The sequence below is a fragment of the Ochotona curzoniae genome, unplaced genomic scaffold, assembly GCF_017591425.1.
Source record: "Ochotona curzoniae isolate NIBS_2020 unplaced genomic scaffold, NIBS_Ocur_1.0 contig_3819, whole genome shotgun sequence".
Classification (NCBI taxonomy): Eukaryota; Metazoa; Chordata; class Mammalia; order Lagomorpha; family Ochotonidae; genus Ochotona; species Ochotona curzoniae.
In genome coordinates, this window is record NW_024466004.1 from 57,844,842 (window position 1) to 57,859,596 (window position 14,755).

Consider the following 14,755-nt stretch of genomic DNA (forward strand, 5'->3'; position numbering starts at 1 on the left):
AAAACACCATGGCCTGAGAGGCCTAGAGGTTTTGTCTGTCTGTGACTTTCTTATCTCTAACATCAGTAAGAGCAATGACAAAAAGAGATCAAAACATTAGGACGTGTAGAACAGCCCCCTTTAGCAATAGGAAAGAAAAGGAACCCAGTTTTTAAGCGAGAGCCAGAAGGAGCCACATGTTGGATTTGTCCTGTGATGTTTCCCTTCTATCCTTTAGCTATGAAAGCATCCTTGTTATTGAAATGCATGTAAGAAAAACAGCTTCTTTGTTGAAGGAACCTGAAACCTCCCAACAAGATCTCCAGCTGCCATTCTCTCCCTTCCATAAAACAACCATCCTTTCAAAGCCATTTTTAAAAGATGCTGAGTTTCTCAGAACTGCAGAATGAACTGTCCAATGAGAACTCAGAAGTGGGGCTGGGCCAGAGCCTGGGGTTGTTCTCCACAATTCCTGGGAAGGCAATGGTCTGCAGGATTCCAGCTCTGCTTTTCTTGTTCCTGGCTTCCTCCATACACAGTCTGAGCAACCTGGACCATCCACATCAGTCTAAACGTCTCCAGAAGAAGCCATGGATCAACGTGGTGGCTCAGCAGCCTAATCCTTCACCTTGTAGCACCAGAATCCCATATGGGCGCCAGTTATAGTTCTGACTACTTCACTTCCCATCCAGCTCCCTACCTGTGGCCTGGGAAAACAGTAGAGGATAGCCCTAGTCCTTGGATCCTGCACCCACCCAGTGGGTGGAGATCATCCATTCACTTTACTGGTTCACTCCCCCAAATTACCGTAACAGCCAGGGCTAGCCAGGCAGGAACTCAGGAACTCAATCCAGGTCTCCCACATGGGTGGCAGGGACCCAACTACCTGAGCTGTCACCTGTTGCCTCCCAGGGTACACTTTAGCAGGAAGCTGGAGATAGAAAGTGAGCCAGTACTCGAACGCAGGCACTCTAACAGGAGATGAAGGTGACCTAACCACGGTGAGCCAAATGCCCCTCCCCTGTAGTTGGCTTCTTTCAGCAAAGATACCTAGATTATCACTTAACCAAAAATACCAGATTAGCAGCTTCCCATGAATCTAAGTGTCATCATGAGGCTAAGTCCTATGCATGAGACATAAGCAGACATCCAAGTGAGCTTTTCTGGGAAGTTTCCTTTTGTGGGAGAAGGGTAAGGGTGTGATGATGTGATGTCTGGAGCTCCTACTGCCATCTTGGACCATGAGTGAAAGGGCTGCACTCGTAAGACAGCAGAGAGAGCAAGAAGAAGTCTGGGGCACTGATGATTGTGAAGCCCCCACAACACTGCCCAATTCAGGTTTATTTATGTCAGAGGGAGATACAGGCCCATCTTGTTGTAAGCCCCCCAGGTTGGAACAGGTTCCCCAGGAAAGGAGGCCTGAGGCAGTTGGCAGAGTGTTGGGCGGATCAACCGCAGTGGCTCAGGTCCCCTGCCAGGTGGCTTGGGTCTGTACAGAAGGGAAACAGCAGGACACAATCTGAGGGTGAGCCAAGGCCTAGAACAGGTACCAGAGTAGCAATTATACCTCCAGCGGAGCAGGCTCTGGGCGGGGAAGTCATGGATGATATAACAGCCAAGCAGTCGGCAGGTGCCCTAAGCAGGTGGAAGTCAATTGTTCTACTAATAATTGGGAAACATTGGTTATTCTTAAGGAATCTGGGTAAATCCCTCCCTTTGGCTTCTCTGAGCTATGATTTATGGGCGGCAAAGTCACTTAAGATAATAAAGCCCCAGGCCTGGTGGCAAAGTGCTAAGCTTATTCAAGGAGAAAGGGACCACTTAACCATCCCTGCTTTCCTTGAGGGAGCAATATCCTGAGGGAGCAGGTTCCTAATGTATTTCCATCATTCACACCCTCGGGAAGAAGGATGGGAAGAATCAAGAAGAAAATACTGCAAGTGCTACATTCATCTCAAACATTTGACAAGTTAGGAAATGGTTTCTAAGAACTACAACTCCCAGCAAACAGGTCCCACTATCTTTTTCTACCTGCTCTCTAAAAGCTCAGAATTGATTGAAAAAAAAAAAAAAAGTTGGCTCAGTATCAACTGACTTGTATGTACCTATTCAATACAAGGAGGAAAATGTGTTACTTTAAAAATAGATTTGTTCTCTCTTTGTGTGTAGTTCTCCCTCTCTCTAAGTCTGACTTTCAAATAAAATAAACCAGTATTCTTTAAAAAAAAAAAAAGCTGGTGGGAGGGACAGCATTGTGCCATAATGGGTAAAGCTACCACCTGCCTTGCTGGCATCCCATTAGAGTGCCAGTTTATGTCCCGGCTGCTCCATTTCCATTCCAGCTCCCTAATGATGCTCTGGGAAAAGCAGCGCAGGGTGGCTCCAAGCACTTGGGCTCCTTCACCTACAGAGGAGTCCTGGAGAAGCTCCTGGCTCCCAGCTTCAGCCACTGGACATGATGGACATCTGGAGCACGAACCAGCAGTTGGGGGCACTCTCTCTTTCTTTCACCCCACTTCCCCCAGCCTCTGTAACTCTTATCCATAAAATAAATACATCTTTTTAAAATTAGCTTTGTTCTCATACGACCATGTAGAACTGGACTATTTGTTCCTAAGCAAACAGAACGCCAATGCATTGTGCCTCACTTTTATTTGCTGAAGAAAGCATTGGGCTGGCAACGAGAGAACCTAGGAGCATCCTGGTTCCCTTGAATGTTTAGAAGCAATAGTAAACTTAGTCACAAGGGGCAGGGGTAGAACTGCTGCCTTCTGGCCTTCCCATCCAGGCCGAGTCTACAGGCCTGGCTTTCCCAGGCTTGCTCCGCCTTTGCGTGGCTGAATCTCTCCTAACAGACCTCTTACTGTATATTCACACACACTATCAGTCTGTTTCTCAGAGAGTCCTAATACATCAGCCAAATGAGAATAGCCAAGAATAATTCTTGAGAAGTCTTTTACAGCGCAGGACTCAGAGACCAGCACTGGTGTGAGACAGGGACTCAAAGGCAGCCAAAGAGAAAGCCTCCTTCTAGGAAGAAAGGGATGGGGTAGGCATTGGGTGTACCAGTTAGCCCACTGTGGAGCTTGCTCCTGTTCCATATCAGAATGCCTTTGAGTCCCAGCTCTGCTTCAAATTCCAGCTGCCTACCAATGCAGACCAGGAGGCACAAGAGCTGGCTCAAGTGCATGGGCCCCTGCCGCCACATAGCATATTCAGACAGTGCTCTGGGCTGCTAGCTTTGACCTGGCTCAGCCCTGCCTGTTGAAGGCATGTGAGCAGTGAACCAGCAGATGGAAGATTTCTCATGTGCACCCTCTCTCTGCCTTTCAAAGTAAATTAGTATAAATTATATAATATATATATACATGTATATATATATAAATTTTTTTAAGTGAAAAGAGAAAATTGCAACTGCGCTCTAATTGGAACCTATTGACCAGAAAAGCTGTGGGCAGGCGAACTGCAAGCAGGTCATCCCATGATTCCATGTATCTGGTTAGTGTGCAAATGTTGCTTTCTCAGGTTGGTCCTCAGTTACAAAGAGGACACAAAAGGAAAGAAAGCTTTTGGCCATTCCTCCAGGCCTGGCCACTTTGCACCAACTGTGAGCGGAGTTACTCTTGGGCATCTGAGTTGCTGCATTAGTATGACTTCAGGTGTGACTTAGGGGTGGGCGCCTCGTTTCTGGACAGGCTGTGGGTCAGCGCTCTGTAAGACATAGTCAATGTCCATTTGGATACCCAGTCTCTTTCAGACACAGACAGCTGCTGTGGGGCAGCCAGCCTATCCCTCGGCATCTGCAGAAAGCATGTTGAGAGGCAGCTGATTCCTACAGACTGTGTGGCCCAGGGGTGCCTGAGAGTGCACCTGCCTCCCCTCTCCACACCCCGGCTACCCCTAAACATCCTGGAAGGTGGGGAGGGAGTGTGGTGATGGCAGCAGAGGGAAGAGTGTCCTCAGTGGTCCTGGGCCCTGGCTGCTGTCAGCCAGAGCCCTATGAGCAGCTGGAAACACATACTGATGTGTCTCCCCAGCCTCCACCTCCACCACCTACCACCACCACCACAAGGAGTGTCATTTCATAACTCCTGGGCATCCGCACTTTTTAGAAGATCCCTGGTGAGTCTGAGTTGCACGCTGATTAGCGCCTGGCAGCTACGGAGCAAGACAGGTAACCTTAGAGAGGGTGGAATGAAAACGTAGTGATCCGTGAGCACGAAATCAGAGCGTGCTGCCACGCCGTCTCCAATCTTTCAGGCTGGTGATGATGTGCTTCGGGCACGCAAAATGCAGAGTGGAGCCGAGCCGGAGGTTGGTAAAGAGGAGAAGGTCGCTGAGTGAGAGACTGTGCAAAATGAAAAGTGGCAGGAGGCAAGCTGTGGGCGGAGGGGAGCAGGTGAGTACAGTTCAGGCCGTCATGGAACAGCTGAAATTCTACCTCCAGCATCCTTCCTCCTTCTAAATCACTAACACCATACATTTCCCCCTCGGAAAATGCCATTTTACCATAACACATTGCTTCCTGTGCAGTGTATGAAGTGTGTGTGTGTGTTTTGGGTCAGTCTGAACTCAAACATGTTAAACAGCACTTAGGATGAATGTATTGAGGTTATATAAATTCCCATATCTCAAAAGATTCTCACACACATTCCACGTGCTCAGCATCCTGTTTATTTCAAATCATTTCCATTTCCATTTATCAACGCATTTGAATCTGGGACAACACCACCCCCTGGTGGAAGTCTGCAAGAATTATCCCACCCTATTTAAGCAGAGAATTTTAATACTGCGAAAAATGATTGTCTCATACAGGCACCTCCCCACTACCCATAGCAAAAGGTTCTATTCAAACAAAATCATTAGTAAAATTTCAGTGAACCAAGTTGCAAACATGGGGTTATGCTGGAAGCTTTTTCTTTTTAACACATCTTCAAAACCCCCACTCCCACCCCAATATGTGCAAAATACAACATTCGAGGTGGGCATTTGCGTGTGGATAAGACGCACTTGGGACACCTATGTCACACATTTGAGTGCTCTGTGTTCAAGCCTCATCTTCACTCCAAGTTCCACCTCTCTGTTCACGCACACCCTGGAAGGTTGCAACCATGGCTGAGTCCCTGCCCCCAACGTGGGAGACCAGCCGGCATCCTTGGCTCCCAGCTTCGGAGAGTGACCTGGCAGACAAGCCTGCTCTCTCTCCTCTCCTCCCTACCTTACAAATGAGTAAAATACAAATTTTAATGGAACTGACTGTTAAACTTAAGTCACCTCCTTCCAAAAACCTTCTGGAGCATTCGTGATGCTGAGTCGGCCCAAGGCGAGAGGCCAGGCTAAACTTAATGGACTCAGCAGTTCCTGAGCTCCTTTTATTATGCGTTGCATTTCTCTCCTCCTCACTATTATTATTATTATTATTTTAGCAGGCTGCAAGACACCCTTTGGTTATATTTCATTTCGAATGATTATGTCATCTCAATTAGCAAAATAGCTCAGGGACAGCACACAGAATTCAATCTTCAAAAACTGCTTAGGTAAGTCAGCTGTGCCAGCCAGCTCTGCATCATTTATGGTAATGGGATACACAGCCCTTGGGTAAGGAAGCCCAGGAAGTTGATGAATGGATGCCACACTCACAGACAACTTGGCTTCCGTCTCCTGCCATCGCCAGCAGCTGAGGGGAGCAGGAGTTGGCCACGTCCTGCCGGTAATCATGCTTTGTCTTCAATCAAGTGTTACATGAGTCCACACGCCTGGTTGCCGCGCAGCTTTAAGCCGAAGGGTTATACAGCTCAGACAGCTGTCACCTGAGAAAGCCAGCATGGTAAGTGTTCTCCCTGCACGATCTCTGCATATTTGTGAGCCCAAGCATCAGAATCCCTCTGACTTGCGGTACTCCTGTAAATCAGCACGATCCTTGGACATGCCCTATATGAAAAACATCCTTCAACAACAGCAACAACAAAAATCAAACTTTTTGCTCTGTGTCATTAGTGGTAGACCTACTAAATCCACCGGGATCTGTTGGCTTCATTTCTCATTCTGAAAATCAACAAGTGTCTGATGAAGCTTTCATGCGTTAGGAGTGTTACTGCAGCCAGTGTAGCGCTCGTGTTGGGCACGTCTACAATTTCGAGCTGCGGGCAGGAGAGCGGAGGGCTTGTACACACTCGCTCACCAGCCTGACAGCCTCTAGAGCAGTGCCCCAGTGCACCGAGAAGCCGCCCGCACCGTGGCCGTAATGGTGGACCACGGGCAGCCTCCTGCCATCCCGCGATAAGAGCTCTGTCTGCAGTCGCAGGCCTGGCCTGTAGGGCCTCAGGCCCACCTTCTCCTTTAGGTTGTAGGCTCTGCGGAGTGAGGGCTCCAGAGCGCAACAGCGGGACAGAATATCTTGGCTGATGTCGGCATCCGGGGTCAGACTCCAGTCTCCCTCTTGCCTGGTCCCACCCAGGGTGACATGGAAGGCCCCAGGGTAAATATAGGTCAGTCCACTCCCGTCTCGGATAAAATGCTTCACCCAGGGAGCCTGCACCTGCAGCACCTGCCCCCTCACGGGGAGAACCGTGGAGTCCCCCGCAAGTTCTCTGCTTCCGAGCCCCGAGCAGTTGACCACGATGTCGAAGTTCTGGTGGAGTTCCCACAGGTCTTCTACCCGGCGAGTAAGGATCACACCCCCACCATCTTTCAGCCTGGGGAGGAGAGACACGGGGTGGGGTAAGCCTTCACGGCTTCCTGCTTACCCACTTCCAGGAGCGAAGGACAGGAACATCAGACCAGAAGGGAGAGAGCAAAAAATCGTAGCCATCACCTGCCTCTTCTTTTTCAAAAACAAGGAGTTCCTAAACTTGAACATAAAGGAGCATATCCTTTGAAAAACCTCAAGACAAATGATATACCTCATCTTTCATTGTAGAATCCGTCTGTCATTCTAGCTGTGAAATGAATACCAACTTGATCTGGTGGTTTTGGCTGCTTGAGTGTTTCTTGTTTCTGCCAACCATGTACCATCTACAGCCTGCCAGGGGTGTTCTGCCATATCGCGAGCTCGTGCCTGTGCCTCTATAGGGATGTAGACAGCATGTGCCTCCAACCCTGTTGTCTATAGGAATGTGAGTGTGAGAGGGACCAAAAATATTTACATCTGATACACAACACTATAATTTTGGTTGATAATTATTTTCTGGATCTAGTCTGTTAATAAGGAAAAGAAATAGCTTATCTAGGTCTTAAAACCTTTTTTAGAGGTTATAATAATATATACATGACATAAAATTTACTGTTTTGACATTAAATTTTTTAAAGATTTATGTAGCAGATAAAGTCATGCTCATGACCCTGGCCCACCACTCCATATGGGTGCTGATTTGAGTCCTAGCTGCTCCACTTGCAATCCAACTTCCTGCTAATGTGCCTGGGAAAGCAATGGAAGATAGCCCAGGTGCTTGGGACCTTACAACCATGTGGGAGACCTATACAAAGCTCCTGGCTCCTAATTCTGCCTTTCAAATAAATAAATGACTTTTGGGCGTCAGCATTGTGGTGCAGTGGATAAAAACATGAGATGTGGGGAGTGGGAGATAAAAATAGAAAGATCTTCCATCCACTGGTTCATTCTGCAAATGGCCATAATAGCCAAGGTTGGGTCCAGCTGAATCCAAGCCCCAGGAGCTTCATCTGGGTCTCCCACATGGGTGTAGGGATACAAGGAAATGGACATCTTCTGCTGTTTTCCCAGGCACATTATCAGGGAGCTGGATTAGAAATGGAGCAACCAGAAATTGAAGTTTTACCCATAAGGGATGCTGACACAGCATGCAGTGGCCCAACCCATTGTCCGATAGTATTAGCCCCATTTTGATCACTTTTTAGTGATGTTAAGCACACTCCATCATTATGCAATAGTCACCATGATTCATCTCCAGAACTTCTTCTATCTTACAAATGAGAACTCTGTGGTCATTGAACAATAGAGCCCAGGAGTATTATCATCTTAACTGTTTTATTTTGTAACCCTTTGATGTTGTTTATAAATCACTTTTCTTAAAAAGATTTAATCATTTATTTAAAAGACAAAGTTGCTGAGAAGAGGAAGGAGTGGGGTAGAGAAAAGGAGAGAAAGAGTTATCTTCCATCTGTTGGTTCACTCCCCCAGTGGCCACAATGGCCAGGGCTGGGCCAGGCAGAAGCCAGGAGCCAGGAGCTTCCTCCAGGTCTCCCACATGGGGGGTAGGGGTGCAAGGACTGGGCCAATCTGCTGCTGCTTTCCCTGTTGCATTAACAGGGAGCTGGACTGGAAGTGGAGAATCCAGGACTTAAACTGACGCCTATATGAATGCTGGCACTGCAGACAGTGGCTTAACTCACAATGCTAGGCCCCAGATATCACTCTTTTTTTGTAAGATTTACTTATTTTTATTTGAAAGTAGATTCACAGAGAGAAGGAGAGATGGAGAGAAAGATCTTTCATCTGCTGGTTCACTCCCCAAGTGACTGCAATGGTCAAGCTGAGCCAACCCAAAGCCAGGAGCCAAGAGCTTCTTCTGGGTCTCCCACATGGGTGCAGGGCCCCCAAGGCATTGGGCCATCCTCTACTGCTTTCCCAGGCCACAAGAAGGAAGCTGGATAGGAAGTGGAACAGCTAGGACATGAACCGGCATTTATATAAAATCCTGATGCATGCAAGGCAAGGATTTAGCCACTGGGCCATCGCACCGGGCACCTGAGATATCATTTTTAAAGTGTAGCTGTAATCTGAGGAGGGGACTGTAAGCATTTCTGCTCAACAGATGCAGGTCAAGTGCCTTGGATGTAAGGCCCTGCTCAGAGGAACAAAAAGGCACCAGGCATTAGCAGAGCTCACAAAGGAACCACACAATGGAAGCATAAGCACTTGTCAGAATGAGGTAATTTAAATAAATAAATGCATACAAAGTATCTTTAAAATGTTGAGGCAAAACACGTATTATTACTTTTTAAAAACAATGCATGGATCTCAAAGTGTTCAGCACTGAAATAAGCTGATCTTTTCATTCCATTCCGGTGAACTCTGAATCACGTCCCACTGATGCCGCTGCTCCTGCAGAGAGCTGGAAGGCCCCTACATTGCGCGCCCTCTCCACAGCTGCTGCGGTTCAAACGGACCTTAGGGAGAATCTGGGATGCGCCTCACACCAAAAATGGACATGCTGGTTTCCCACTGGGCCTGACACAGCAGGTCACGACAGCAGCAGGCCCAGAGGGACACATGAGAAAAGGGAGATGCTCAGGGAGTAGGCGGGTGTGGACAGACTAGCACTACTCCCCGCAGCAGCAGGTACCTCGCCCACTGTGTCTACTCCCCAGTCTGGGACACAGCAGCCTTGGGTCCTGCTGTAGAGGCTCCCACATGGGCACCTCTCACTGAACGCCTTCTCCCAGTATCTCCACGCTGCCTCCCTCTACAGAGACCTCTGCATTCTCTATTCACACAGCAGCCTGGAGAAGAATCTGGATCAGACCCACATAGGACCCAACAGATCCCTGTGCAAGCACGTTGCTGGGTTACGAGAGCTGAGAGGCACCTGTTGTTCTGTGTCTATGCAAACCCATCATGCTCCTGTTATTAAACACAAGCCGTCATGTCAAGCATCAGCGCTCCCGAGGAACACAGCTTACATCTCAGATGCTAGCATTTTTTACTCTTACTTGCTTGTGCTGAAAATACATGCAAGACACAGAAACCAAAGAGAAACATCTGGCAAACACCCACAGAGAACCCATGAAGCCAGTCAGTGCCTTATTTTGTGTCACAACTCAAAGTAGCTAAAAGACAGCAAATAAGGCTGGAGCTACTGTTTTCTGTTCTCTTTGGTTTTTGATTTTGGGTTTTTTTTTTCCTAAGTGAAAACAGCTTGTGGTTAAAAATACTTCATGTAGTGAATCTTATGGTCAAAGTTTTCAGATCTCTGTTAGAAGAAGCCATTTGAGAGTTTAAATTATGTTTTTAAACATATGAGAATATTTCAAAAGGGTTATGTGAGAGTGGAAACAAAAAGCAAGTTAGGGTTCAGCATTGAGGTGCACGGGGTTAAATCCTGCCTTTAATGCCACTATCTAACTCGAGCATCAGTTTGTGTCCTGGATGCTCCACTTGTGATCCAGCTCCCTGCAGATGGCCTGGGAAAACATAAAAGATGACCAAAAAGCATAGAGGCCCAGAAGAAACTCCTGGCTACTCTTTGATGGAGGAGGATATGTTTAGTCATATGAAAGGCAGACAGAGAGGGAGCAAGGGAAAAGAGAGAGATTGTACATGCTTTCATCCATGAGTTCATTCCCAAAACGCTCATGTCAGTCTGTGACAGGCCTGGCACATCCTTCCAGATCTTCTGCTTTGGTGGCAGGGACCCACACCCTTGAGTCACCCTCTGTGGCATCCCAGGTGCCTTAGCAGAAGCTAGATCATAAGTGTGGCACAGCTGGGACTCAAACCAAGCACTCAGACAGGGGATTCCAGGAGGCAACTCAACCCACCCATCAGGCTCTCCTGGGCTCCTGCTGGCATTCTTACCCCAGGCAGGACCCCTGGGGGAGATGGGCCTGCTCCTGGCCTCGATTACATGCAGGCTCTGCCTTTAAACCACGGGTGTGGGCAGCTGCCAGGACCAGAGGAAAGGGAAGTGAGAAAGATCAGCGGTAACTTAGATCTGCAAACCTGGATTGTGATGCTGCCTCATGTCTGGATTAAGGAACATTGACACAGAAAAAAGTGTTGAGAGGAAGGGGCTAGAATCTTCCAAAAGTGTCCAAAAGTTAAGAAACTGCTTTTAAGAAGGAAATGACAGAGATGTGGCAAAAACAAATAAACCAAAAATGTATAAGCAGTGCAAAGGGGCTTGTGATGACCTAATCTTGGGTGATTATTTCATCAAAATACGTAATAAGAGCAGATTCTAATTTGTTGCATAAATAGAAGTTCTGACATTCGCATGCTTGTGCATACACTTTATGCTGGTTTTCTGCTCACTGTTACAAACAAACCTAGAGAGAGAAAGCCCTTCCTCACAGGAGAGGGCAAGCTAAAGGAGGCAGGAGATGACCACGTGACAAACGTCACTGTGATGGTGGCTTCAGGCAGGAACTCCCAGTGGTCGCTGACACGTGTAGGTGACACTGCTGACGGCCCAGAAACCAGGGCTGAGTACAGAGGTGAACGCATGAATGAGGCAATGTATCCCATAGTCTACATCCGGGACCAGACCGTTGCTGCCACTCTTCCTTCAGGTTCTTCCTCCCACATTTACACAGTAACCCTCGTGTGTTCCTCAGAATCCATCAGTGTATACAGAGTTGGTGGGCAGTGAGAACGCTAATGTTTCATGGCCTTCACTGCTTCCTAACTAGCTGGAAACAGTTTGATCATTGTGGCCATTTGGAGAGTAAACCAGTAGAGGGAAGTTCTCTCTCTCTCTCATTTGGAGAGTGAACCAGTAGAGGGAAGCTCGCTCTCTCTCACTCTTTCTCCCTCTCTCTCTCTCTCTCTCCTTGTTTCTGTAACTCTGTAACAACAAGACACAATGCAAGTTCAAAGTCTGATGTTTGAACTTAGTAATATGCAATCAGAGAGTTACATAATCAGAGAATTACAACAAACTCAAATAGCAAAGTTATTTTCTACACCATATATGAAAAAGTCATGAGAATAATTTATAATAAGCACAAGACTCCCTGATACAAAGGACTGAAGTTAGTCCTATCATTTTGTAGCTGGGAGCATGTTCTCCACATGTCTCCATTTTAGAAGCGAGTAAGCTGAGAGGCTGTCTCAGCAAATGACTGATACCTGGGGAGGAGGTGACAACTGGTGCACACTAAAATGAGAAGTAGAGTGTGTCCCAGTGCATGGGAGCACTGAGTCCTGGTGGCACAAATGCTGCCTTCACACAGTTTTCCAAAACCCTGGCCACCTGTGAGCCACAACATACAATGCTGAAGAACTCTGGGGGCATCTGGACTCTGCATTCTTTCTGAATGAACAGCTGTGGGGTTGTTCATGGCCATGACAGAAAGAGGCGACAGCGGGAGCCTGGTGCACTGACCTTGTCTCCAGCCACGGGAGGTAGGCAGAGCCTTCGCACTTGAGGGTGGTGAACGCCTGGCCAAACACATGCTGGGGGAATTTCTTCAGCTCAGCCACACTCATCCTTCGAAATCCCAGGACCACATCGGCCCAGAAGGGCACTTCCTCCACAGGGATGCTCCGAAATATCTGCCAACTTAAACACAACATGGAAAACCTTCCTGAAATGCTCGGACATGTCATACTTCTGGCCAACTCCAGGTGGCACTCTTGAAAGCATTTAGATTATTCATTTCTATGGACACAAGCAGAAAAGAGTCACACGTGTTTGCCTGGTACCAGCCACACCATTCCAACACAACCCAAGCGTAACATTGATCTGTATAAGCTTGGTTGTTATTGTTGCTATTTTAGGCATTTTGGGGACTCCGCCCACCCAGAAAAGCCCACATGAGTCCAGGCAGTGAGAAGCTACAGTGGCTGTGGACTGTTAGGTCTCATGGTTCTGTAGCTTGTTTCCCAAGTTCTCCAGGGCAAGCCTGAGTGCCCCTGCTAAACCCCCAACTCCTGATTGAGCTCTGCTCGCAGCACCCACTCAACAGTTGTGCAATGCTGACTTCTCACGTCTGATCAGGTCATCCCAAACATGAAATCGGGACAGATCTCCTCTCTTACCCAGATACCAGGTGGACGCCAGCGTCTGCTGCTTCTGCAGAGCTAGCGATGGCTGACAGGTGCTCGAACGTCTCCCGGAACCACTGCTTTTGCTTGTGGATAGGAGTTTCTGTAAGCAGGGAGAAAAGCACTGTGGGCAGACATGGAGAGCAAGCATGCTCCTAGCCACTGGGCCGACCAAGGAGGCTGGGAGCACCCTTCAGGTGAAGACCCATGTCGCAGTGGGGGATCGGCAGTGACCAGGTCTGCGGCGCTGGCATGGCTGCGCCTGAGTGCTCACTGACAAAATGAAAGAGTCGGCAACACAGTAAAGCTGCATAAGTCTCTTGTAAGCAAAATAGAGTGCGAAGAATAGAAGTTGAGGAGAGAAGAGAGGATAAAGGGTAGAGAAGGTGAGAGGGAGAGAAGGAAAGAAGGAGTAAAGGGAAGAGGTGAAAGAGGAGAGTGAGAGGAAGAGAGGGAGAAAGAAGACAAGGCTGAAGTAATTGACATTCCATTCTGGTAGGCTGCAGAAAGAGACAGAAACACGAGAAGGAAGCGAGTTAACCAAGGAGTAACTCAAAATCTACCTCTATAAAACTAAGGCTTTTTGTAGTCAGTCTTACAAACCATTTGTGGGTTTCAACTGCATACATCCACAACTCCAGTGAACACACCACACACGCACACACACACCACACACACACACACACACACACACACACATGGAAATGAGGAAGCAGAAGTCGCCAGCTGAGCCCTGTGGACCTCAAAGTGGCCTCGGCGCCTGCGCAGCGCTGGCTTCTCTTGCTCCTCTCCCACGCAGCAGGTGACAGAAGCAACGCTGCACATGCTCGCAGGTAGTATCTCCACGGGCTTGCCACAGGTCGCTTCTGCCCTGTGTCCCCCAGCGGGGTGGGCCTCCGTGCTGTCCGCCGGCGGGAGGAACGCTCTGCCAGCCCTACTTCTGGGAGCCTCGGAGACTCCTCGGGGCCAGGGACCAGCGGGGATCCGCGCTGACCCTCAGCCTTCAGAAAAGGCGCTGAGCGCATACCCCAGAGGGGAGCCAGGCAGGACAAGGCCTCCCCAGCCCTCGCCCCTCGCCCCTCTCACCTGGAAAGGCGTGGGGGATGAGCACACCAGCCGCCACGTCGCTGGTGGTGTCGGGGCTGCGCTTGTCGGAGAGGACGGTGACAGAGCAGTGGGGCCGCAACGCCAAAAGGCACACGGCCGTGGAGAGTCCCGCCAGGCCAGCGCCGACTACTGCCACTCGGATCGTGTCCATGTTCCGGGCGGATGAAGGCAGCAGGTCCCCTCTGCGCTCCGGCAGCATGGGCAGGGAGGTGTGGTGGCCTCGCTGGGGTCAGCAGCTTCCAGAATCCTTCCAGGAAGGCGAGGAAATGGTCACCCCGTGAAGCGTGAAGCGCTGTCTTGCTACAGTCGACTGGAACCTGGACCAATGGGAGCATAAGTTTGCCTTGGGTCCAGAGGCAGGTGAGTAGGTGTGTACCGGGAGAAGAGATTTCTGCTGGCTCTGAGCCTTTGTATAAGCCATGGTCCTTGTGGGTACAGCCCTGGGAAAGGCTGGTAACAAAGGCCAGGTGTGACAAAGCAGTAGGGCTGTGGGTCCGGCTCCTGCAGGCAGCCAAGAAGCAGGTACCCAGTGATGTAGGTGTAGGCCAAGCTCTGTTTGCACGTAGCCCCGTTGGCAGCAGAATGACCCAGAGTGTCATGGGCTGTCTCCCCTCCTACCACCTGTGCCCTCCCACTTTCTCCACCTCCTGTCCTCTGCAGGGTGCATGCTGCAGAATGAAAGCAGCCTGGGCCCCCCCCTCTGTACCCAGTGGGCTGCCTCTGCACCCACTCCTCTGCTAAGATGGATCAGAGGCATTCTCCCTTAGACGTTTTCTGTGGGAAATGAGACAACACCAAGGCTGTCTAGGAGGCAAGCATCCCAGAACCTGAGCTGAGCTGGGCATTCTGAAATTGCCACCCCATGTGGGAGTCAGAGTGCCCGAGGATCCAGCGGCCTCCTGCCCCCTTGCCCACTGAGCCCTG

General features: G+C 49.1%; 1 protein-coding gene across 2 annotated transcripts; it reads right to left on the bottom strand.

The window, feature by feature from the left end:
- Positions 1–5,265: 5,265 nt before the first annotated feature.
- On the bottom strand, positions 5,266–14,032 carry DDO (D-aspartate oxidase). Of its 2 annotated transcripts, XM_040983135.1 has the most exons (4): positions 13,811–14,032; positions 12,719–12,827; positions 12,063–12,239; positions 5,266–6,674 (listed from the first exon to the last, which is right to left on the bottom strand). In XM_040983135.1, exons 1-4 carry the CDS (start codon positions 14,028–14,030, stop codon positions 6,107–6,109), a joined length of 1,074 nt encoding a protein of 357 aa, XP_040839069.1. In that variant the 5' UTR covers positions 14,031–14,032; the 3' UTR covers positions 5,266–6,106. The 2 variants fall into 2 exon arrangements, with proteins under 2 accessions (XP_040839069.1, XP_040839070.1); XM_040983136.1 differs by lacking the exon at positions 12,063–12,239.
- Between the last annotated feature and the right edge of the window lie 723 nt (positions 14,033–14,755).